General features: G+C 34.9%; 1 protein-coding gene across 1 annotated transcript; it reads left to right on the top strand.

Moving 5' to 3' along the window:
- Positions 1–24,318, top strand: LOC135786560 (FERM domain-containing protein 6). The gene is made up of 14 exons (XM_065296019.1): positions 1–96; positions 4,939–5,118; positions 6,141–6,231; positions 7,213–7,292; positions 9,127–9,203; positions 10,857–11,052; positions 11,352–11,507; positions 13,265–13,330; positions 17,433–17,501; positions 18,830–19,004; positions 20,688–20,957; positions 21,513–21,626; positions 22,128–22,198; positions 22,281–24,318. The coding sequence occupies exons 2-14, from the start codon at positions 5,041–5,043 to the stop codon at positions 22,539–22,541; spliced, it is 1,704 nt and encodes a 567-aa protein (XP_065152091.1). The 5' UTR covers positions 1–96; positions 4,939–5,040; the 3' UTR covers positions 22,542–24,318.
- The last annotated feature ends 1,003 nt before the right edge of the window (positions 24,319–25,321 follow it).

The raw sequence follows: 25,321 nt of genomic DNA on the forward strand, positions 1-25,321 counted from the left end.
GCGCGCGACGCTTGTAGTGTTGTGTCTGTGTGCGTGCTACTACTGAGAGGAGACTGCGATGCCACACAAATGCACAGTCTGGATTTTAAATAAGCGGTAAGTGTTGTTTTTAAACATATTTTAACATTAGAAATTACATGTAGTAGCTCTATAACCTCTTCATTGTTATGGTCTTGATAAATGTAGTTTTATAGAGCAGATAGACGGAATTGTTAGCTCTATTTCTTTAATTCATTATTTTATAATTTTACTCTTCTTACAAGTCTTGGCTTCATGTTTCTATGCTTTCATGAGTAATATTCAAACTTTTTGTCTGCAATTGCTTTCCCACCCTCGAAGTTGCTCTGCACGACATCATGCGGCGCTGCGCAGACCGAGCGATTATGCCATCGATATACCGCGAGAATGAGTCGAAAGCACAGATCTCGCGAAACTTGAATGTCATTAGCCGAAGAGTCTGCGCAGCGCCACATAAAAGTCGAGCACACCTACTTTCATGTATTATATTGGCATAAAATGAATTGATTAGTGAAGTATGTTCTTGGAAAGTTTTAAAAATCGTTAGAAACTCGATATTTTAAGGTTTAACCAAGTCAGAGTATGTCAATTAATTATGCTCAGTGATCTAAATATGTGCTAATCACAATGTAGGATTTAATGTACAAGCCAAAATAACACTATTATAATGTTAAACACTACTGAATTAAATAGTTGTTTGTTTTGTGAACACGAGAGACAGGGAAACGGTTGAAATGTAATTGCAGATATAACAGTGACGGCTCACCTTGTAACGTGTCTGAACATGATAATGCAGTGAGTGTGTACAGGTGAATGATGCTTAATGACAAGATGATGAATGATCTTTCTTACGTCCCCAGCTGGGTGGAAAAACTGCTTTAGACTTGCCCCCCAAATTCTTGTAAAGCCATGAGATTGCAGCAACAACAGGTGCACATCGTAGACTTTAAAGTGTCTGCCTGCAATATTGCTTCAAGCTGTATTTGATTGCAATTTGTTCACACAAATTGATTAAATGTACCGTAATACATGTCTACAAAATGTGTAAAAGTAGTACATACTGTATGTCATGAACAAGTTTATCATGTGGTCTATCCTTTTACCCTGAGGCTTATCGAAATTCCTCAGGTATTTCACTGGAATTATGTTAATAGACACTTATAGTGTTTTGTTATACCGGTCTTTTTGGAACGTTGGATGGAAAAGAGTCCTTATGCACATAGTCATAGTACCTGAAGTTTTGTTCTAGCTTTTAAGGCTTGATCTGTCTTTAACGTACACGGCAGGTGGCTTTTCCAGTCTTAAGAATGCACACAGATTGATTTACAATTGTTCTTAGAGAGGTGCGCACACCTTGTGAGGTTGATGAAGAGTGACACAGTGTGAACTGTCATTCATTACATTTACTATTGTTTACATAGATAGTTGACTTACTTGGAAAGAACACATTGAATACTCATCTGCATCAGATGTACTTTTTACTATGTTTTTATGGGATGGACAAGCCAATGTCAAATGTTATAAGCTGTCAGATAAGGTAGGTGTTACTGTGTGGTTCTAGGAACAGATCAGGGAACCTTACTGTGCATTTAGTAGTAATGGCAGCAATGAAAATCGTTGGGCAGAAACTGAACATCTTATTCTTCAGGGTTCATATGAAATGAGTAATGTATTCATGTGCAAAACTCTGTGTGCAATCTTAATGTTCCTGTTGCACAAATGGGTAGATCATTGAGTTTGCAGCACCAAGTTTATGGATTCGATCCTTTGGGGAACACACCTACTGAATCTGATTAAATATCTGCACTGGATAAGTGAAAAGTGCCAGTTACAGGAATGTTACCAAAACAGTCACCCTCTTGTTCATCCAAACTTGTATTGTGTTATTTTCAGTTTTTTAAAAATCATATATTGTTGGTCAGTGGTCTCAAACATGATGCCCACAGGCACCAGGTTACCCGCACAGATTCTGTGAGTTGCCCACCAATGCCCAGTGCCACTTATTAATTAGCATCAATTTTAATATTTATTTATAACATATGTTTTTATATTAGCTTGGCTTTTTTATGTATGTTAACATTTAAACAATGATTAAAATATCAACAAGTAACATAAAATAAAATCAACAAAGTAATACAAAACATTTTTGAGTAGCCTATATCAAAAAAGTAGCCCTCCAGATTGTTTATCTGGAGCCCTTGCTCACAAAAAGTTGGAGACCCCTGCTGTAGGTCCAATACTACGATGGTCACTTTCTGTAAAAAAGTTTATTGTAAGTCATTGTTCACCGATAAACCTTACTTCCATCATAACCTTTGCCGTAAATCAAATAGCATTTATGTTTGAGATGTGAAAATGTTTTGTGTTTATGTTTTGGTCTGTTATAAAGTTATTGCATGGCTTCTGAATCTTGCACAAGTATATGATTTATGGTTCTTTTAATGTATTTTCTTTGAAACTTGGTAGCCTCTGGACACTATGAACTTTGTATTGGAAAATAGTTGCAATAAAAACAATTCACTGTGAAAATAAATAACAGGATATGTCAAGTAAAAAAGAACAGTGTCTGGATAAATACCTCCTTTAAGAGGTCCTGAAGGGTCTCCCCATATTGTCCCCTCCCTCAGAACTAGACTGACCCAAAGCTGGGATCTTGAGACAGACGGGTCAGATTTAATCTGATTAATTAATTTAAAGAAAAGATAAATCCCATAAATCCAACCCACCTTTTGCTCTGTAGATGTGACTGCTGGCAAACCTGACTCATTTCTTCCTGGGACTGTTTTCATGTCCTTCAGGTCAGGCAATATATTATGCATTTACATTCAGCAGATGCTTTTATCCAAAGTGACTTACAAAAATGTATTGACTTGTGTCTGTATTTATGTGTAAAATGAAAGCAAATGTATGAATCAAGCTAAAGGCATGATTACCCTGCATTCCCCTAAGGTTGTAGCGGTTAACTGTAGTTTATCACGTGAAATCTCACCCAGGTGTGGTGTGTACTGTCATCCTCGAATTGCCTGAGGGTAACAGCCAAGAAAAACACCACTGTAAACTTGAGGTGAGAAAAAAAAATAGTGACTTTACTAGATGCAAAATATTTCCAAGTAATTACAAAAACAGGTAAAGTATGTGAGAAAAAATAGTTTGACTACGCTTGGTTTAAAATTGAAAGATGCAATTCATAACTTGCTTTTATATCGTCATCTCTGTTTAAGACATAAAATCAAATCACAGGATACTAATAATTTGGATTATTTGGATACTAATAAAATGGATTTTTGGGCCACATAGGAACAGTGACCATAAAAATAGGTGAAAATAAAAAAATGTAGTTTTGTATAAACAAACTTTAAGTTTAAACTAGATTTTCATTACAGAAGCAGAACCATATTTTCATTTAATGCTAGAAAATATTTGGTATCTGCAACATTTCTACCTTTGTTAGATTATGTATTTGTTGTATATGAATCCCCCAGCAGCACATTAATTAAAATATAGTGTTTTTCATAGGGCCTTATGTTTCATTACTGGTTGTAGCTATCAAACGCACCATTGCATTTTATATGAAAAGACTGAGTTACCATCGTTGTATACCCAAGCAGTTTTAATTGTTATTGTTTTATACATAAGTTGATTAGAGGTAGACCCATTAATCGGTTTTGCAGATTAATCGGCACGATAGTTTATTGAACAATCAGCAGAGAAACAACAGCAGGAACCTAAGTTTGTCGTCAAGGCTGACAGGACACTAAAATATTAGCAGTACCTCAAACGAAAAATACAGGCAGATAAATCCAATTATTTTGATCAGATAATCATTAAGTGTTTAAACAGAAACAAGTAAAGTACAAGACTACAGATATAATAAACATTTATGTCATTTAAATTTTACCAGTGGGAGTATTTCAAGGAAGTATTTACTTCAATACTAATTAATATAATTTATATATTTTTATTTATACATTTATTTCATTTAGCACATTTTCATGGTTCAGTACTGTTTTTTTATTACTTTTGTAATACATTTCAGCACTGTTTCACTTTTAGTGTTATGTTTTTTTATCCAACTTAGTTATCGGTATTGGTAAAATCCACTATTGGTCTACCTCTAAAGTCGATTTGCGTTCTTACTCCACATTAGTTGTCTCTTAACTTTTCACATTCAAATGAAACGCTACAAACTTTGTTTAAATTATTTGTAGGGATAGGAATTTTTTTTAATGTAAATGTAATATATAATGCTGCCTTTGCTTGGATTAACCTACAGAAAATTTTGTTCATGTTGAATTATAATTTGTTCGTTAAAACGTCCGTACGCACATTTCCTGCACAAATTAGTGAATGAGACCCAATAAGTTTTTAACCTGGTTAAAATAAAATGAACTGAAAAATCACTGAAACAGGGCTATGATTTTTCAGTTCAGTAAAAGCAGGTGTAATTTGCCAAATATGTGCAGAATGCAGGTGTGGTTATCCTCACTGTCAAACTTTATCACAAAATTGCCCAAAAATCTTCATGCAATACTGATTGTTTAGAAATTGAGTACTTATTATGTAATGGTATGTTTATGTAATCTGGCCTGACTGGGATATTTGTGCAATGTAATGAGCTTGTGGGTGAATGTTTGCCCAATACAAGGTCAGTAAGAGCATTAACCATTCTGGACAGAATTAGCATTTCTAAATGTTGCACATTTTAATATTACCACAGTGTTTTAGTTGACTTATTTTACTGAAATACACTACAGGGCTTATCGTAGTCTCAGGCTAAAATGCATGTTTGAGCTTCCTTAAGTTAAAAACATCTTACATTGACACATCTTATCATATATATTAGTGCTGTTGTTTTTTCTCAAGGTGCATACCTGTAATATTTTTTTGCGCTTAAGTCTAGTTTGTTTGTGTTTTTTATAGGCATTTAAAATGAAGAGGCAAATACCTGTGAAGAAAATATCTTAAGTAGCAAGTCAAGAAGAAGCCAGCGTGTGTTTGTGTATGAATGAAGATCCATAAGCCATGTCTTTTACCTCCAAACAAGAGAGGACGGTGTGTGTCCTCCTTCCCACCAAAGAGACACTGGACATCAAAGTGGGGGTAAATATTTTGTCCCTGCAACGTTTTGATTTGTATGTCTTCAAATGAAAAGTATTGCTCATGTGTAATGTCTTATCCAGTGAAGGGGTGATAGTTAGATGTAACATAAATTAAGTCCCTAAACCCCCCTTTACTCTAGGAAAATCACTGTAACACATGGCTCCTCCAGGTTCATTGAAGGTCACCCAAAATGAAATTTCTGTCATCATTTTCTCATTCTCATGTTGTTGTAAATCTGTTTGAATTTTTTTTTTTCTGATGAACACAAAAAAGATATTTTGATAAATGATGGTAAGCACACAGTGATGGTACCCATTGAATTCCATCGTATTTGTTTTTTCTAATATGGAAACCAATCACATGCTAAAGTGTTCCCTTTAAATGCTTATATCTTTTGTATGTGAATGTTGATTCATACCAAAATGCTTTTTTGCATAGTTGTGTTTGACACATGAAAACGTTTCGGGTTACGTATGTAACTGTTGTTCCCTGAGAAGGGAACGAGACGCTGCGTCTCCCTTGCCATACTTCCTGAGTCCCTGTAACGCCGTCTTTGGCAATATTTCAGATAGCGATATACTTCCTGGCTCCTGCGTCACCCTGTCTTTGTCGTTAATCCTCACCATTGGTTGAATTTGATATACACATTCAGAAACACTTATCCCTGGAGGCGTCCCCAAAGTGTCACCACAGTGACGCAGCACGAGTTCCCATGAAAGGGAACTGTAACAATGTATCTTAAAAGGTAACACAATGTAACCTTGCTCTCACTTAAAATGTGTCCCCACATTTAGTCCTTGAATTTGAGAGGATTGGACCTGGAAAGTCCTTGAAAGGTCCTTGAATTTGAAGTTAACTAAGGATCCCTGTCAGCTGTGTGCTTATCATCATTTATCAAAAAATCTTCTTTTGGGTTCCTCAGAAAAAATAACAACTGTTTGCTATTATTGACCAATGAAGCAATCTGGCTAAACCATATTTAGACGCATTGTCAATTTATTGTGTTTTTTATTTCTTTCAAGCTGAAAGCAACAGGTCAAGATGTGTTTCAGCGTTTATGTGAGCTTCTCGGGGTCAAGCAGCTGCACTACTTTGGACTGACTTTAGTGAAAAGTAAGGATTTTATTATTCTCAGTTATGTTAATCTTATTCAAATAGCAAGTGTAATCACAACGCAATGAGATGTCGGGACATTTCTTTCACATGCAAACGCTTACACCACAAGCCTTTCTGGTCTGTTGCCCATCCTAAAGCCGTGTTTATATAACGTATTGTACATGAATGACCTGAACATGTTGGGAAATCGCCCAAAAGCATGAAAACATGAGATTTCTTTTTTTTCAGGGAAATATATACCTGATAAGGGCATCTAATTATTTAGCAATTCGGATCAGCATTACTCTTCATTCACGTGAACCAGAGTCCATCCACTTATTTATTTTCTCCTCTTTTCAGCGCCTCTGTCACATTCCAGCTTCCTTCCTTCAATACCGTTTTACGATTTTGTGTCACTCTCCACTTGGACAAAGGCTTTTTGTTTCTGTGCGTTTAGGGGACGTGACCCCTGTGGCCAGGAATCGAGCTATATTAACTTTGTTAAGCCTGAAATTCCCCGTGATTCACTCCTTTAGGGGAGAAAGGATGAGCAATAGATATTGGCTGGGTGTTTAGCAGGGTCATAGCCTTCTTGTGATTAAGCTTAGTGAGTCAGAAAAGCAATTTAGTGAGCGAGTCGATGATGGGAAGACAGCATAAGAATGTGCTAAAAATGCAGTTTCCATTAACTCTGAAATAACACACTTGATCTTAGCTATTTGTCTCCGTTTGTTATTCATTATTAGTCTGTTCTTGCACAACCTTTCTTTAAAAGTCTTTACGTGGTTTAGTAATAGCAGGAATTCTCATATGACTACTTTAACTGGGGTAAGTTTTGTCTGCTGCATTCGCCGATGGCTGAACGAGTCTTTTCATTCCTGTCGTCTCACTAATTGAGGTCATTGTTGGGCAGATTTCATGCATGAATTCATGATGCCATTGTTTGTTGGCCGAAAGCATTTATTCTCATTTCCTGTGTGTTCGTTTTGGCTTGTTTAGACAATGAGTACATTTTTTTGGACCTGGAGGAGAAACTTGCCAACTACTTCCCCAAGGAGTGGAAACAAGACTCAGGGAAGGTGAGACATCATCATCTTTTTCTCAACGGGAGATCTTTACACTGGAAAACCGTGTTTTCTGGAATTCACACTCTTGATTTACTGGAATTAAGTATTGCTTGTCTAAGATGAGTTATCCTACACCATTACATACATATCAAGCAAAACATTTTACCATAGATTTTAGACAAACATTTGTAACTTTCTTATTTTTTATTTTCTTTCACATAGTCACGCTTTACCTAGATTACATCTCTTTAGGAATTCTCTTAAACTCATAATCCTTGGATAATTTTCAATGCTGCAATCTCTAACTTTTTTGGTAAGAAATTAGCAAAGATTAGTTATTGGCCATGTAAACAATCTGTTTCCTTACCACAATTTACGACAGTAAGCTTATAAAAAATTATTTATAGGTTAAAGTGGACATTTCACAAGACTTTTTTAAGTTCTAAAACAAATCTTTGGTGTCCCCAGAGTATGCATGTGAAGTTCTAGCTCAAAATACCATATAGTTAATTTTTTAAAACATGTTAAAATTAACACTTTGTAGGTGTGAGCAAAAATGTGGCATTTTTGGGTGTGTCCTTTTAAATGCAAAAGCGGATCTCTGCACTAAATGGCAGTGCCGTGGTTGGATAGTGAAGATTAAGGGGCGGTATTATTGTAGTAAGATCCCCTTCTGACATCACAAGGGGAGACAAATTTCAATGACCTATTTTTTCACATGCCTGCAGAGAATGGTTTACCAAAACTAAGTTACTGGGTTTATCTTTATTTACATTTTCTAGGTTGATAGAAGCACATATGAAAAAGTCAGATTTTCATGATATGTCTTCCTTAAGCTGATTTATTAAGTATTAAAGGTGCATTGTGCAACTTTTAGGAGGATCTCTCAACAGAAATGCAGTATTATATACATAACTATATTATCAGTGGAGAATAAAGACCTTACATAATAAACTGTATTGTTTTTATTACCTTAGATTGAGCTGTTTTTATCTACATACACCGCAGCAGGTACCCTTACATGGAAGTCGCCGTCATGTTTCTACAATAGCCCTAAACTGTCCCTACGTTGTCTCAGACGACGATACGTTTGTCCTGTGACAGCTACCATATATGCGTATTGAAAGTGAGGGGTGAGATGTTCAATCTTAGCGGTGCAATTTTACCACTAGATGCCGCTAAAATTGACAAAAACCACCTTAATCTAGAAGTATAGTTCCGTTTTCACGCATTCGTGAGGGTCTGCGTACAGTGCGCTTTTTACATGTTGGTCGTACATGCGTGTTCAGGGAGAATGTAGCATTTTGTCACAATTCATTGAATGTCTATGTACACGTACAAGCCAAATAAACTATGCTTTGCAAGGCTCAATCATGCAAGTTAATTTGCGTACGTAAAACTTTGGTCTATAGTTGTTGTGTTGTATTTTGTGGGAATTGTCAGTTTTTTAAAGATGAGTACTACGGATGTAACGATTCAATCACGATTCAATCGCGGTCCTGTTTCGATTTCACCGTAATTCATTCAAATTCATTCGTTGAGAAAACGCGCAATTTGCACGATTAATCGTTACACCCCTAATGAGTACATAAAGTAATTAGCAATTTTATGTTTCAAACATAGATGGCGAAAGAGAGTCAACAGTTACATATTGCAGCTTTAAACCGTATTGAATTTCCCATGCTTGCATTTCCATGTTTTGTTTGTACATTCACATTTGGTCACCCTCGCTGTGGTACAGTATGACAGTACACATAAACACTAATGGGATGTCAGAATGTGGGAGGGGCTTTATAATGAGGCAGTCACCACAGCAACCTGGTCAAGCCTGTTTTTGTTTCGGCAGGGGTCGCAGAAGAGGTCAATACCACCCCTGCTCTGTCTGAAGGTTCAGTACTATGTGGAGAATGGCAGACTCATCTGGTAAGAATCAAGAGGAACTCGCTTCTCTGGCTTTTCTTTAGCAGTTTAATCCAGTGTTCACAAGGCCAGTTTAATAAGTGGGCTTGTGATTTTGGTTTTTATCTGGTCTGAAATAGGGCTGCAATATATACCGAAGATATAATCGTTGTTGTGATAATCATATCGCAGCAAGTTGTGAAAACTTGAATTTATTTTATGTGTCTATCATTTTTGTGTTACATGCTTAGATTATCCAAATTAGACCAATTAGAAGGAGCCTTACTAAATACGGTTTCATCGGAAGCACGTGCTGAGACGCGATTACGCGTCTAACCTTACGTAACTTACGCTCTCTGTTTGTTTAGTGGTCTGAATAGTTGCAAAACTGAACTCTGGAACAAATACCTCGTCCAAAATAACAAATGTTTTGGTTTCATTAAGACAAGGGGATACAGCGATCATGGATTACTGCTATTTGATTGGAGGTTTGGCAGCCGATTAGTTAAGCTTGTATACATAATATAGTACACATTTTACACAGTAACATTAGCTAAGTGTAGTATAGCTATGATTTCAACTAAGGTAATCTACTTGTTTATTTTGCTTGTTATCAGAAATAAACTACTCTAAAATTACTTTGTTATTGATTTTTTGTGGAGTTTACCAGAAGTTACGTGTGCTCCATGAAAGCCGTTTGTTTATGTTGTTACTGCTGACACCGTCTATACTGCAAGGTGAACCTAGCGGCTCAAAGCAGAGAACAGAAAATAAATATGGCAGGAGTAGAGACGTGCGAGGTAAACGACAGCGACAAACTTGTGCCTAAAAAGAACGGTACATCTGAAATAGTTTTTTAGCCTGAATTAGATATAGATTATATAATTGCATATCTAAATGTTTTTTTAAGAAATAGGTAATAAAAATAACATTTCTTTAAGGAAATGATATATCGCAAGAAATATCGTTAGCGCAACACCTATCAGTAGAATTGCATATCGCATAAATATTGTGCAGCACTAGTCTGAAAGCTTTTTTATTGAGTTGTGTTTTCCCTTTCTCATCTTGGTGTAAAATTAAAAACGCTTAAACTCCAGATTAGCTTTCATGTAGGAAATGAAAAAACAATATGTGGGAAATTTAAAACTTCAGAGAAATTATTTTATTGCAACTATAATGATTAAATGTTTTATTTAGTTGAGTCTTATGTATGATTATAAAACGAAATGGATTATTCAAAAAAAGAAAATTCTTGCCATTATTTAGTCACGCTTTTGTGTCTTTCCAATCCCATGGTTTTGTTTTCTGTGAAATGCAAACATTTCTGGTTCTGTTGCACATATTACATTTTAAACTTTTAGGGGTGGGTTCCCGGACAGGGATTAGACTACTCCTAGACTAAAATAAATGTAAGAGCGGTCCAAACTGAAAACATCTTGCACTGACATATATTAAAATAAATCTGTGCCCTTATTTTTGCCTGAAAATGCACAGAAGTAATGTATTTGATGTTTGTTAAAACTAGTAATATTTCTTAATTAAACCAAGACCTAGTCCTGGCTTAAGATAATCCCTGTCTGGGAAACCACCCCTTAAAGGACTTTAGTTATACCCACATTTTCTTAATAAACGGTTCATATATCGCTCTCTCTTTTTTCTCTGTTGTGTCTGTGACAGCGAGCGTAAAGCGAGGAAACTTTACTACCATGACCTGCGTGAACGTGTCCTGCGATCAGAATGTAGGCAGCAGGAGGAAGTGTACTTCCAGCTCGCAGGATACGCCCTACAGGCCGAGCACTTTCAGCACTTCTCAGACGGTCACAGTCAGGGACACGCTGCGTATTTCCAACCCAAAGAATACTTCCCTCCTTGGGTAAATCTTTCAAGTTCAATGACATATATTTGCATCTAAATAGCATTCCTTACATTGTAAGCTTTTGGTTCAATTCAAGACCAGAATTGTTAAATTAACTAGCTTATCCAGCAAAACTTATTTGGTCAACCAGCATTACCAGAACGACATGCAGTAATAGCAGTAATAACCAGTCTGGCCTAGCATGGAAATGTTCTTTTTTTAGCAGGGGTTTGATAAATGGTTTGATTAAAAAAGTAATAATTGGTGGTGAGGAGGGAACACATGTTTTATAATCGCTCATGTCTGCCCCCTCACAGATAATTGCAAAGCGTGGCGTTAACTACCTGCTGCGTCACGGGCCCAAGGTTCATAAAGAGATGTGGGGGATGTCTTCGCGTGACGCTATCTTGCTGTTTATCAGAGAATCGTGTCGTCTGGAGGATGTCCCAGTCACCTTTTATCGCCTACAGAAGGTCAGAGGTCTCAAACTCTTATCAAAAGGTTTGGTTGTAGGTCAAGCTCCTGTCAACTGTGGAATGTTGGGAGTATTTGGAAAACTTTTTTTATTACTGTGAAAGTGAAGTGAAAGTAGTTTTAAGCCACTTACCACATCTTATTACTCGAATACAGTTTATTAAAGCATAAAATTACAACAAAGATAGATAGATAGATAGATAGATAGATAGATAGATAGATAGATAGATAGATAGATAGATAGATAGATAGATAGATAGATAGATAGATAGATAGATAGTTTACAATTTAAAGTGCTTATCTTACTAATAACAACAGTGTATTTATTAACAAATTTATGTGACCCTGGACCACAAAACCAAGCATAAAGGTCAAATTGAAATTGAGAGTTATATACACCACCTAAAGGTTGAATAAATAAGCTTTGCATTGAAATGTATGATTTGTAAGGATAGGAAAGTATTTGGCCAAGATACAACTATTTGAAATATTGAGAAAATCGCCTTAAAGTTGTCCAAATAAAGTCCTTAGCAAAACTTATTACTAATGACAAATACATTTTTGATTTATTTATGGTAGGAAATGTACAAAATAACTTAATGTAACATGATCTTTATATCCTAATGATTTTTTGACATTAATTAAAATCGATAGTTTTGACCAGTGGCTATTGCTACAAATATACCCGTGCGACTTATGATTTAAGGTTTTGCGCTTCAGGGTCACAATTTCCAACAGGGGGATTCTCACGAAATCCAGATTTAGAAGGTGTCCAGAATCAGAAATTTTAAAAAGCCATTGAAGCCATTTTTTTCCACATATAAGAATAAGGTCTGAACTTACTATAACCATTATTTTTAGAGGATTTAAAAAATGTTTCCTATAGAATTATTTACATTTTTTAGATTATCATTATAAAAAATTATCATTACAGCAACATGATATTATATTAAATATATGCTTTTAAAAACTCATGTTTCGGTAATGAGAACTAAAAAGTTGTCTAGGTACTATGACAAACAAAATTTCAACTTTTATCTGGAGAAAAAAAATAAGAACTGCTTACCTGGTAGCCATCTTGAGTCAGTGAATTATGTCCCTTCCAACAATTTTTTTTTTGTTGTAAATGTTAGTTCCTTGAGGGCTTAAACAATGATTGTAAATTGTTGCGGAGGATGAGAAATTTGTTTTTGGACACATTTATATTCCTTTTTATTGTCTCTACATTTACCAATGATCACCAAATACCACATATTTATTTCATGTAAATGTCTATAGTATAACATGCACTGAAGCTTTTTATTTTTTAGATTTTTTAATTATAAATATTTCCATGTCAAAGAACCCAAATCCAGTCTTGGACACATTGCGGTAATAAAAATGTCATTTGAAATCATGTGCAAAATAGTACATGAAGAGATGTTTGTAACTGTATGCTTCTTATTTTGATAGCATTTGCTTTTTAATCAAAATGTTTCATGACACCTCATAAGTCTAATTTCGCGAGAATCACCCAACATGAGTTATTATTTTGCTGTCTTGTTTGGTCCAGAAACACACGTCATCATTCCCTTTCACTTTGATAAACATATTATCTACATAACCCCAAAATTTGATGTGATATTGTGTTTACTTCTTTGAGAAACCATAAATATTTTCCCCATAATGATGAATTATTAATTGATAAGTAATGCATATATATGTAACTTGATGATATGTAACTGTGTTTCAATATGTTTGTGTGTCTTTCTTGCAGGATAAGAAAGAAGAGAAAGGTTCAGCCCTTCTTGGACTCACGCTCAGAGGAATGCAAGTGTATCAGGTGTGTGTGCGTTTATATTTGTGTGTTTGTTTCAGTACATACACAATATCTGTTTTGTTTATCATATGTAATGGGTGTAACTACTGGATGGCCTTAATGCTATTGCTTGACTTGCATAAAAAACATTGTTAAAGGGACATCTGCAAATGAATGACAAACAGGAAACAGGCGGTTCTTGGACAGGTTTTATCCTAATCCCAAACTAAAATGCATGCATGAGTTGCCTAAATATAAAAACATCTGACATATATTAAATATCAGAGCCATTGGTTTGTCTACAGATGCACACCAGTATTATTTTTGGTAAGGTGTGTATATCAAAATTACTTTAGTGCCCTAATCTAACCAAGTCCTGGATTGACCGGGTAACTGCCCCTTAAAGTTTACAAATCCAAAAACCATAGAGCAAGAAATAATGTGCCTCATCACAATTGGGTACGTCTATATTACCTTTAATACCTAAATGCTCCAGAGGTTCCCCTATTTTCACACATAAAGATGAGTCCTTCCCCTGACACAATCCCTCAATTTCTCCAGGTACATAACCTCATTGATCTCCAGATCCTGACTGACTTTACCATGATAACCAAGCCAACGTTTAAGTGACTGAAAGTCATCATGAACAGGACATGCTTGACTGATGTTGTGAACTTGTGTTTTACTATATTGTCTTGGATTTTTCTACTGTAATTCCCAAAGGCAATGTAAACTAATTCTCACATTTCAGTTTGGAGAGGCCCCTACTTTACATTTTACTATAAATATTTACCTTAACTATTTGCTTTAATATGTGTGTATGGTAATTTTTACCCACCTCATACTGTATGCACCAGGGCTCCACAATATATCGCTTAAGCATCGACACCGCAATATGTGCATCTGCAGTAGTCACATTGCAGAAAGGTAAACATATATCAGTCTATATTATGTATACATTTATTTTATTAACTAGCATTATACCTGTCTGTACGAAGGAGGATTAAGGCCAAGCTAAAATAAAATAAAACCATCTCGAGATTAAAGTCATTGAAATGCGAGAATAAAGTCATTATTTAACGAGAAAAAAGTCAGAATAAATATAATTTCGAGAATAAAGTCGTTATTTAATGAGAATAAAGTCAGAATAAATATAATTTCGAGAATAAAGTCGTTATTTAATGAGAATAAAGTTGTTATTTAATGAGAATAAAGTCAGAATAAATATAATTTCGAGAATAAAGTCGTTATTTAATGAGAAAAAAGTCAGAATAAATATAATTTCGTGAATAAAGTGGTTATATTTCGAGAATAAAGTCATCATTTAATGAGAATAAAGTCAGAATAAATATAATTTTGTGAATAAAGTGGTTATATTTCGAGAATAAAGTCGTCATTTAATGAGAATAAAGTCAAAATAAATATAATTTCGAGAATAAAGTCGTTATTTAATGAGAATAAAGTCAGAATAAATATAATTTCGAGAATAAAGTCGTTATTTAATGAGAATAAAGTTGTTATATTTCGAGAATAAAGTCGTTATTTAATGAGTATAAACTCGTTATATTTCGAGAAAAAAGTCGTTATTTAATGAGAAAAAAGTCAGAATAAATATCATTTTGTGAATAAAGTGGTTATATTTCGAGAATAAAGTCGTCATTTAATGAGAATAAAGTCAAAATAAATATAATTTCGAGAATAAAGTCGTTATTTAATGAGAATAAAGTCAGAATAAATATAATTTCGAGAATAAAGTCGTTATTTAATGAGAATAAAGTTGTTATATTTCGAGAATAAAGTCGTTATTTAATGAGAATAAACTCGTTATATTTCGAGAAAAAAAGTCGTTATTTAATGAGAAAAAAGTCAGAATAAATATAATTTCGTGAATAAAGTGGTTATATTTCGAGAATAAAGTCATCATTTAATGAGAATAAAGTCAAAATAAATATAATTTCGAGAATAAAGTCGTTATTTAATGAGAATAAAGTCCGAATAAATATAATTTCGAGAATAAAGTCGTTATTTAATGAGAATAAAGTTGTTATATTTCGAGAATAAAGTCGTTATTTAATGAGAATAAACTCGTTATATTTCGAGAAAAAAGTCGTTATTTAATGAGAAAAAAGTCAGAATAAATATAATTTTGTGAATAAAGTGGTTATATTTCGAGAATAAAGTCGTCATTTAATGAGAATAAAGTCAAAATAAATATAATTTCGAGAATAAAGTCGTTATTTAATGAGAATAAAGTCAGAATAAATATAATTTCGAGAATAAAGTCGTTATTTAATGAGAATAAAGTTGTTATTTAATGAGAATAAAGTCAGAATAAATATAATTTCGAGAATAAAGTCGTTATTTAATGAGAAAAAAGTCAGAATAAATATAATTTTGTGAATAAAGTGGTTATATTTCGAGAATAAAGTCGTCATTTAATGAGAATAAAGTCAAAATAAATATAATTTCGAGAATAAAGTCGTTATTTAATGAGAATAAAGTCAGAATAAATATAATTTCGAGAATGAAGTCGTTATTTAATGAGAATAAAGTCGTCATTTAATGAGAATAAAGTCAGAATAAATATAATTTCGAGAATTAAGTGGTTATATTTCGAGAATAAAGTCGTCATTTAATGAGAATAAAGTCAGAATAAATATAATTTCGAGAATAAAGTAGTCATTTAATGAGAATAAAGTCAGAATAAATATAATTTCGTGAATAAAGTGGTTATATTTCGAGAATAAAGTCGTCATTTAATGAGAATAAAGTCAGAATAAATATAATTTCGAGAATAAAGTCGTTATTTAATGAGAAAAAAGTCAGAATAAATATAATTTCGTGAATAAAGTGGTTATATTTCGAGAATAAAGTCGTCATTTAATGAGAATAAAGTCAGAATAAATATAATTTAGAGAATAAAGTTGTTATTTAATGAGAATAAAGTTATTTTTTAACAAGAATAAAATTGTTATATTTCGAGAATAAAGTCGTTATTTAATGAGAATTAAGTCATTATTTAACGAAGTCGTAAAATTTCAAAAATGAAATATTCAGTATAGGCTTATTCTTTATGTTGTTTACTGCATTAAGATAGTGATATAAATACACACAATTCAAAATATTACAACTTTATTCTCAAATATTACAACTTTGTTCTCGAAATATAACGACACTTTATTCTTGTTAAATAACGACTTTATACTCGTTAAATAACGACTTTATTCTTGCATTTTAATGACTGTAATCTCGAGATGGTTTTACTTTTTTATTTTAGCTTGGCCCTAATCCTCCTTCGTATATCTGATATGAAGCAATTAACCCCCAACTTTTGGTTACACATAGTTTTAATTTTACACAGAGTTTGTTGCTACACATTGTTGACGTGCAGGCCCTGCTTGCGCATGACAAAATGATGACCTCAACTGTTGTTCATCTCAAGAGCTGTATGTGAAACGTGCAAGTTCTAACAGCTTTTTAGTTCCCACGATGATGCAGTGACCTAAAAAATCATTTTCATACTGTATTATATAGAAATATTGCAGGAAAACAAAATACCGCAATGCTAGATCCCCCCAAACAGCTCACCCCTATGCACATTAAAATGATGGAAATTACCAACTTATTAAACTGAAATGACTTCAGTTTGTCACAATTCTGTGAATGTTTCCTTTTTAATGTTTGCATGTTTGTGCACGTATCTGTTCGTCAGTGCAGTCCTGTGTTTTCTCTTTGATTCAGTGCCAGTCACCATGATGGGGCTCTCCACAGATAGGCCTGACTGGAATGCATATATTAGATGCTTGAGTCCATAAACAGGGATTTGGAGTGCATGCCATTCCCCTGAGTCCTCTGATCTGTCTGTTAAACTGTCTAAGGCCGGATTAAACTAAGGGCCCTGTGTCTAAGACATCAAAGACCCAATGTGTTGAGCCCTGACCCCAACTTCAAATGATCTCCACTTTGTACTTTGATAAAAAACAGGATTTATTTCCTTTCTCACACTGCCAAATAATCTTATATTACAAATGCTCTAACACACAATAAACAGTTAGTTTGAAGGGAGATTTGCAGCTAGGAGAGTTAGAAACACACTTTCTTATTTATTATTTATTTTATTTTTCAGGAATTGAACAATGTACGTGACCTGCTCTATGACTTCCCCTGGTTTCACGTGGGACGACTCACATTTCTGGTACATTTCATGTTGCTACTTGCCATGTTACTACATTACATCAGTCTTACCGTTACAACAGGAGTTGAAGTCATGACTGGATGTCATTTAGATAACTGTGGTACTCAACCATCTAAGGTTACTTTACATTTATGCACTTGGCAGACATTCATATACAAAGCCACTTAGGCCGCTTTACATTGAATGTTTGAAGTGACTCAATCTTATTTGTTCCTTCATGTGACACAGATCAGATATGACCCACGGATGTGTAAGCAGGAAAAAAGCACAGATTATGATTTCTTCCGATCGGTATCAGGCTTCACATTCAAATGTGGAAATAAATCCGATATGAATCAGATACATGCGTTCTGATCAGATATTCCTAGGTCAAAACGTGTCGTGTGTCATTAAAAATGCGACGCTGGCAAATGACATCAACTCCATAGACACCACCCGCGATCACATGACTGTTTTTAGCAGCCCAATGGAGGACGATGGCTCCACTTAGCGGAGTAATGTTGAAGTTTTATGTCTTGTTACAGAAATAATCTCGTATAATCATTTTTTCTATGTCCATTGCATATTGGGACATTTTACTTTTTCTGTAGTTTAAGCTGTTCGGGTCAGCATGTCTACTTTGAATTTTTCGCCAAGTGTTTAGTGTAAATGCAAATATCGGATACGAGTCACTTAAAAAAAATTGTAAACAGGTCATTAAAAAAATCTGATACAGGCAACAAGATTTGCAGTGTAAATCCACCTTAAGGGATCACGTACACCAAAGTTTTTAAACGCATCTGAAAACGCAAGGCAGATGCTGACTCTGGGCGCTTTTCAGCTAAGTGCTTTGGTTGCTATAACACTTCTTCTTTGTTTATCGGTCGTTGAACAATGCAAGGGTTGGTTGTTGTAATATTTTGTCCTGCCCCTCCTCCACTGTGATTGGACGGCTGAGTAAGAAGTGACATTGATGAGCTGAGCTTTTCACCCAGCTTTCTGAAAAGCGTGGTGCTTCCATTGGAAACAATTGAAAACATACGCCATCATAAACGCTTTGGTGTAAACACCCCCTTACAGTGCTTTCAGGCTATACATTTGATCATTTATAAATCAGTTATCAAATATAGCCTTGAGATCTTTTATATTAACTAAAATCATGCCAAAGTTTGAAATCAAACCTTGATGCTCCTCATCTTAAAATTAGAGACTTGAGCCTGAAATACACAGGGACAATTAGATGTATCCATTCCATTATATGATACATCTTCTGGTTAATATATAAATAATCTTATATCCAAATGTAAGAAATGAAAATGATCTGAAATGAAGGTCTGTTCTCTGCACAGGGGAAGAGGTTTGAGATCCAGCCGGACGGTTTGCCCTCTGCCAGGAAGCTGGTGTACTACACGGGTTCAGCCTTTCGCTCTCGACATCTTCTGCTACACTTAAGCTCCTGCCATCGACTGTATCTCAGCTTGCAACCTGCTCTCAAACACCTGCAACAGCTGGAGGAGACAGAGGGTGTGTGCTCTTCATCATACTCTTCATCATCTGTTTTGTGCTATGATTTATTTCTGTTCATTAGAGGAACTCATTAAGATAATGACCTCACAAAATGTCAAATTTGTCATCATTTTACTTCAGAATCAAAAGAATAACAATTATATTATTTTTTTTTATTATATGATGTGTTTTTATGTGTAATGATGCTGTCTTTGTTTTAGGGTGACTTTTATGGCACATTTACACTTTGTTTATTAATGTTCATTGTTCATATACACTCACCTAAAGGATTATTAGGAACACCTGTTCAATTTCTCATTAATGCAATGATCTAATCAACCAATCACACACACAGCAAAATCAACACTGCTGGTGTATATATGGGACCACCAGGTCTGGTGTTACTCATATTAACACCAGCAGTGTTGATTTAACACTGCTGATTTAGCTGTGCATGGCAGTTGCTTCAATGCATTTAGGGGTGTGGTCCTGGTCAAGACAATCTCAAACTGAATGTCAGAATGGGAAAGAAAGGTGATGTAAGCAATTTTGAGCGTGGCATGGTTGTTGGTGCCAGATGGGCCGGTCTGAGTATTTCACAATCTGCTCAGTTACTGGGATTTTCACGCACAACCATTTCTAGAGTTTACAAAGAATGGTGTGAAAAGGGAAAAACATCCAGAATGCGGCAGTCCTGTGGGTGAAAATGCCTTGTTGATGCTAAAGGTCAGAGGAGAATGAGCCGACTGATTCAAGCTGATAGAAGAGCAACTTTGACTGAAATAACCACTCGTTATAAACGAGGTATGCAGCAAAGCATTTGTGAAGCCACAACATGCACAACCTTGAGGAGGATGGGCTACAACATCAGAAGACCCCACCGGGTACCACTCATCTTCACTACAAATGCACGAGCTCACCCAAAATTGGACAGTTGAAGACTGGAAAAATGTTGTCTGGTCTGATGAGTCTCGATTTCTGTTGAGACATTCAGATGGTAGAGTCAGAATTTGGCGTAAACAGAATTAGAACATGGATCCATCATGCCTTATTACCACTGTGCAGGCTGGTGGTGGTGGTGTAATGGTGTGGGGGATGTTTTCTTGGCACACTTTAGGCCCCTTAGTGCCAATTGGGCATCGTTTAAATGCCACGGCCTACCTGAGCATTGTTTCTGACCATGTCCATCCCTTTATGACCACCAGAATTAAGGCAGTTCTGAAAGTGAAAGGGGGTCAAACACAGTATTAGTATGGTGTTCCTAATAATCCTTTAGGTGAGTGTATATATATCATCATAGTACTTTTTGTACTGCCCTTATGTATTTATTAAGACTGTAAGCACAGAGTAAATGTGCTTAATTGTCATGATTGCCAAAGCTTTAATTTCTGCTAGCAAAATATGATTTTTTGTTTCTCAGATTTCTTTTAGTTTTCCCTGTCTGTAAAAAAACACCTAAAGTAATTTTTCTCTAAATTACTGTTTTCTACATAAACTCATCCTATATGATGTCAAGAACATTGTATGAAAATATAATCTTGATATCTTTAACATTGACTGGGTAAGCTCATGTCAAAGACTGAAATCAATGATCGAAATCAAACGTTGATACTCTCATGATGAGACTTTAACCTGGTTGTCCCAGACTGCGTCCCATATGACTCCCATATTTATTTATTTATCTTCTCGCTCTGATTCCAGAGAAGAAGAGATACCGTGAGTCATACATCAGTGATGAACTGGACCTGGATCAGCCCTGCAGTGAGGGCAGTCCTCACCTCTCCCGACACTCCACCAGCAGCTCCGGCATTGAGGTGGACACCAGGCAACGCAGCGTCTCCGTGGAGATGGTTTCCATGGAGGAGAAGGAGAAGTCTTTCATCTCTGCCGTCAGTCAAGGCTCTTCTCACACCTCTGACGTTGACACGAGCAGCAAAGCCCAGGCTGATGAGGATGATTGGCACGAGGAAGGTGAAAATTGCAGAACCTTAGTGCTACACACATTAGGCTTATATATGCTATAAATGCTTATTATTTGTTTGAGAGCCAAATTCCTTTTTTGCACGCATTTTAAAAACTGTGCCTGTTTCACAACCAGTGGCGGCCGGTTATTTCTTTTCTTTTGCAAACATGAGCGTCTCTTTTATCATAAACCCCTTTGAAGCATCTGCAGCAGGCTTGTATTTTGACCTGACACTTGATGCACATAAGTGTACATGACGCACCAAGAACACAACTGTTCACAACATAAAAATAAAATAAACAAACCTGTGTAAAATGTGATGTAATATCACATGCCGGACATTGCTGGGATTCTTCACATTTATAAGTCTGCAAGGAAATATCTGAAGAATGTGAATCATCAAAGTTATGTTATGTATTTGCTCAGCTTGCTCAACTTAATTTTCATAAAATTGTCACTTTGCAAGTCTGGCAGTGAGTTTACAAAACTTCAATCATGACAACCTAAATAATGCATTTACCCATCATGAAGAGTTTTAACATTTTGGTGAATTCTGAATCTAGATGAGCCGGGTGAAGTTTCTGTGGACGACCCTGAGGATATCTTACGATTGGCTAAGCTACTGAAGGGCGTTTCTATTGACCGTCCCACCAACCAATCAGACACTGATTTTGAAGGTAACAACTAAAAACCTAAAGCTAAACTTTCATTATTGCTTTTACTGTTCACAGAGGGCGGTGTGTTGGTACTTTTTTTAATTTTACCTGGCAGAACTTAAAAGCCATTGAATACATAGTATGGGTAAGCGGGGCACAAACTAACGCTGGGTTAATTGTAACACGTCTACTTTACATATTTATACAGGGCCGAGCAATCTGTGCTTTTGGTCTTTTTTTACTGTCAGAAGTTCTCCTGTGAATTTGTGAAAAGTTTTAATTGAGATTTTGAACAATATTTTTGTCTTAATTGTGCAGCTCTTTAAAAAAATGTTTATTTAAATGCATTGCTGCATAATAGATGGATGGTTAGATGAAGGATGAATGTGTGGATATCTATCTATTATAGGCAGATATAGAAACAATATCCACCTTTAGTATATATAGACAGAATTTGATTGAATTATTTGTGTTTAAACTAAAGCAGGTGTTACAACAAACCCCACTGGTTTCTTCCTACAGGTCCCCGAATGACTTCAGTTAAGACAGATGATGAGCAAACGATCCTTTGTGTTACTGACAGCGATGAACAGGTTTGCATTTTCCTGTGCCTTTTCTAATCCTACCCCTCTTCTCATTCATCTTGTCATCAGATGCTCTTATCACCCATTCCAGGTTTGGATTCAGAGGACTTGTAACCCAGTCAACCGTCAGAGTCTGAGCCTGGATGATGTGCGGCGGTTTTCACCTCTCGTACCACTAGGAACGGCATCGGTTCTTGACACCTGCCACAGCTACACGTTCGGTCTGCCCAACTCCTCGAGCTCTCCGACCAGTTCCTTTCCAGACAAACCTTCATTTAATGCACAGCGTGCCACGAACTGCCTGTCACTGGATCAGCTGGAGGATAACCAGCCATTGGAGCTTGTCTTTTAGAAGAAATAGAGAAACAGACAGCTGAAGGAAAATAGAGACATTCATTTTTAAGACTAAACCTCACAATGTGTTAATATGCATTCAGCAGCCATACAACACAATTGTGGGTTGTTTACAGATTAAAGTATTCTGCAGAACTTTGTGTGGTACTTTAAACCGTACAAGGACTGACATCATATGATCGCAACAAACGACAGGACGTTTCACATGAAGGTCTAAGACTTGGATGATCTTTCTCTGAAATGCTTTATAAATAAATGCAAGTGTTTGGCCTCGGGTGCAGCTTATAAATGAACACGAATGAGATTTCACAAGCTGTGCATCTTGTACTTTTACATTGTCAGACATTCCCTCAAACACAACATAAAGCCCATTTCATTTCTTTAATGTGCTGCATTTTCAAGAGGAAAATAATGAACTTGTGGGCTGGATGTGCATTGGGAATTGATTGACAAATTGTTTGTTTGCATTCAGCATCAGAATAAAGCCAGAGATAATTAGTCATAGCTTTCTGCTTAATGGTTAACGTCATAATCCAATAGTCCGTGTGACTTCACTGGAGTGGTATTAGAGAAGCAAGTTACTACATGGTGATTATGTAATTGTAATTTTTGGCTTTTTTAAATTGTTATATATTTTTTATTATTTTAATAATCTGTACTCATTTTACTGAATTACAAAATGTTACAGGACATAACTTTTAGTGCTGCATAATAACTAATCGTTTGCAGAATAAAGGTTTATAGTGTGTGTATAATAATTCTGTATATATAAATACACACACACACATGCATGTATAATATTAAGAAAAAAGTATGTGTATGTATGATATTCATATTTATATATAATACAAATTATATATGAATATGAATATTTATATAGACATGTAAATATTTATTAAATGTGTGTGTGTGTGCGTGCATGTCTATATATACAGAATTATTATACACACATATATGATGTATACAAAAACTTTTATTCTGCATGCGATTAGTTGTTATGCAGGCCTAATAACAGTATAATATTATTTTCTGTAAAAGTGTCTTATAGCTGAAAGTCAAGATTTCCTATTGTCCAAATTAGTGGCAATTCTGTTACGGTCAAACTCAGTCAATATAAAATAAAACAATTGTTAACTTAATGCATGTTTTAGTTCTCAATGTTGCACTTCTTTTTTTTTAAATATATAAAAATTTAGCCCTTAACAATATATGTCAAACTCTGTTACCAAAGTAGAGTTGTTTTATTTCATATTGACTTTGTTTTTTAATGCTTTAATTCATACTATTACATGTAGAATGTCTATATATACATATTGCATGTATGAAGTCAATAAGCAAGTTGAATGGTTATGTGATACCCATAAGAAATCATGTTTACCTTTTAAGTGTCTTTGAATTTCTAATCATGATAATCTTCTTGTATAAAGACTCACCGGTCCTGTTTTAAACAATCACTGTGTTTAGAGACACCTGCTATAACCAGTGATCAGGAAGTGAAGGTCTTTTAATGTGTTTTTCATACATGAACAGTTGGTTTTCAGTAATATCAGATAGTTTTGTTTTATTCCTGTGTCTGCAGAACTTTTGTTCATGATAAATTGATGTCTTTTTTATTTCACTTACTGCAAAGTACAAATCAAGCCCTTAAAGGGTGTGCACATAATGGTGAGTGTAATTGCTGCATTTATGTATTATAATCACACATCTTATAAAACATACACATGTTCCTTTCAGTGAAAGGAAAACACTCGAATTAAATAAAAAAACTGCTGAAATTGGTTATTCTGGTGTTCAATATGAAAATTTAAATCGTCAGAAAAGGTGAATTAGCATACCAGGAATTCATAATTGGGTGGGGCTTCCCACAAGGATTATGAAATTGGCGGGGCTTAACTGTTTAGCTTGATGGCTATTGAACTTTTTTTATTAAACTTTTTTTTATTGAACTTATTTTAGATGCCCAGATTAATACTTACCAGTGCTGTAAGCAAATTCAGCAATATTACTAATTATATCACGCAGCCTTTCTTTTAAAACCACGCCCTCTAGTGACATGCAAGCCAACACGATATTAAAACCCTAAATGATTGACAGAATGTTTCTGACGAATAAAATGTAAATTTTTCTCAACAGTTCCCAAATTTAAAAAAAATTCTATGTGACCTTAATTATTTCATTATGACACTAACTAAGGTTAACAACCAAAAAGCGTCAAATTTGTGAATCTGTAGGAATGTTACATAAATCGCTTTATTACGCTTTATCATTATTGTTTTAATTGTTACCTTCCTTCCCTACTTTATACTTGTATTGTTTTTATGTCATCCATGATTGTTTGAACTGTTTCAAATTTAAACTCTTGCTTATACACTGTAAAAAAATTCCGTAGAAATTGCAGCTGGGTTGCCGGTAATTTACCGTAGATTTAAATTTATGTTTTTTACTGGCAATATTTTGTTCAAAATTAAATGAACATTAAACATTTACAAGTCTTTGTCTTTACAGAGTAAAACTAAAAAAACAGCATCAAGCAAAACATTCTGGGAAACAAAATCTGAAGCAAAAAACAGAAAAAGGTTGATGATGATTTCTGGTTCCCAGAATGCTTTGCGTGAGGCTGTTATTGTATAGTTTTATTCTGTAAAGATAAAGACTTGTTAATATTTAAAATTTATTTAACTTTGAACAAACTCTTGCCAGTAAATAACATAAATGTAAATCTACGGTAAATTACCGGCAACCCAGCTGCAATATCATTGTAATTTCTACGGATTTTTT

The sequence above is a fragment of the Paramisgurnus dabryanus genome, chromosome 20, assembly GCF_030506205.2.
Source record: "Paramisgurnus dabryanus chromosome 20, PD_genome_1.1, whole genome shotgun sequence".
NCBI lineage: Eukaryota > Metazoa > Chordata > Actinopteri > Cypriniformes > Cobitidae > Paramisgurnus > Paramisgurnus dabryanus.

Bases quoted from the DNA above. Each gene is read 5' to 3' on its own strand.
- LOC135786560 (XM_065296019.1), top strand. From the start codon at position 5,041: ATGTCTTTTACCTCCAAACAAGAGAGGACGGTGTGTGTCCTCCTTCCC. The intron at 20,958-21,512 runs GTGAAAATTGCA...TTCTGAATCTAG, and splicing joins GGATGATTGGCACGAGGAAG to ATGAGCCGGGTGAAGTTTCT. The intron at 22,199-22,280 runs GTTTGCATTTTC...CACCCATTCCAG, and splicing joins TTACTGACAGCGATGAACAG to GTTTGGATTCAGAGGACTTG.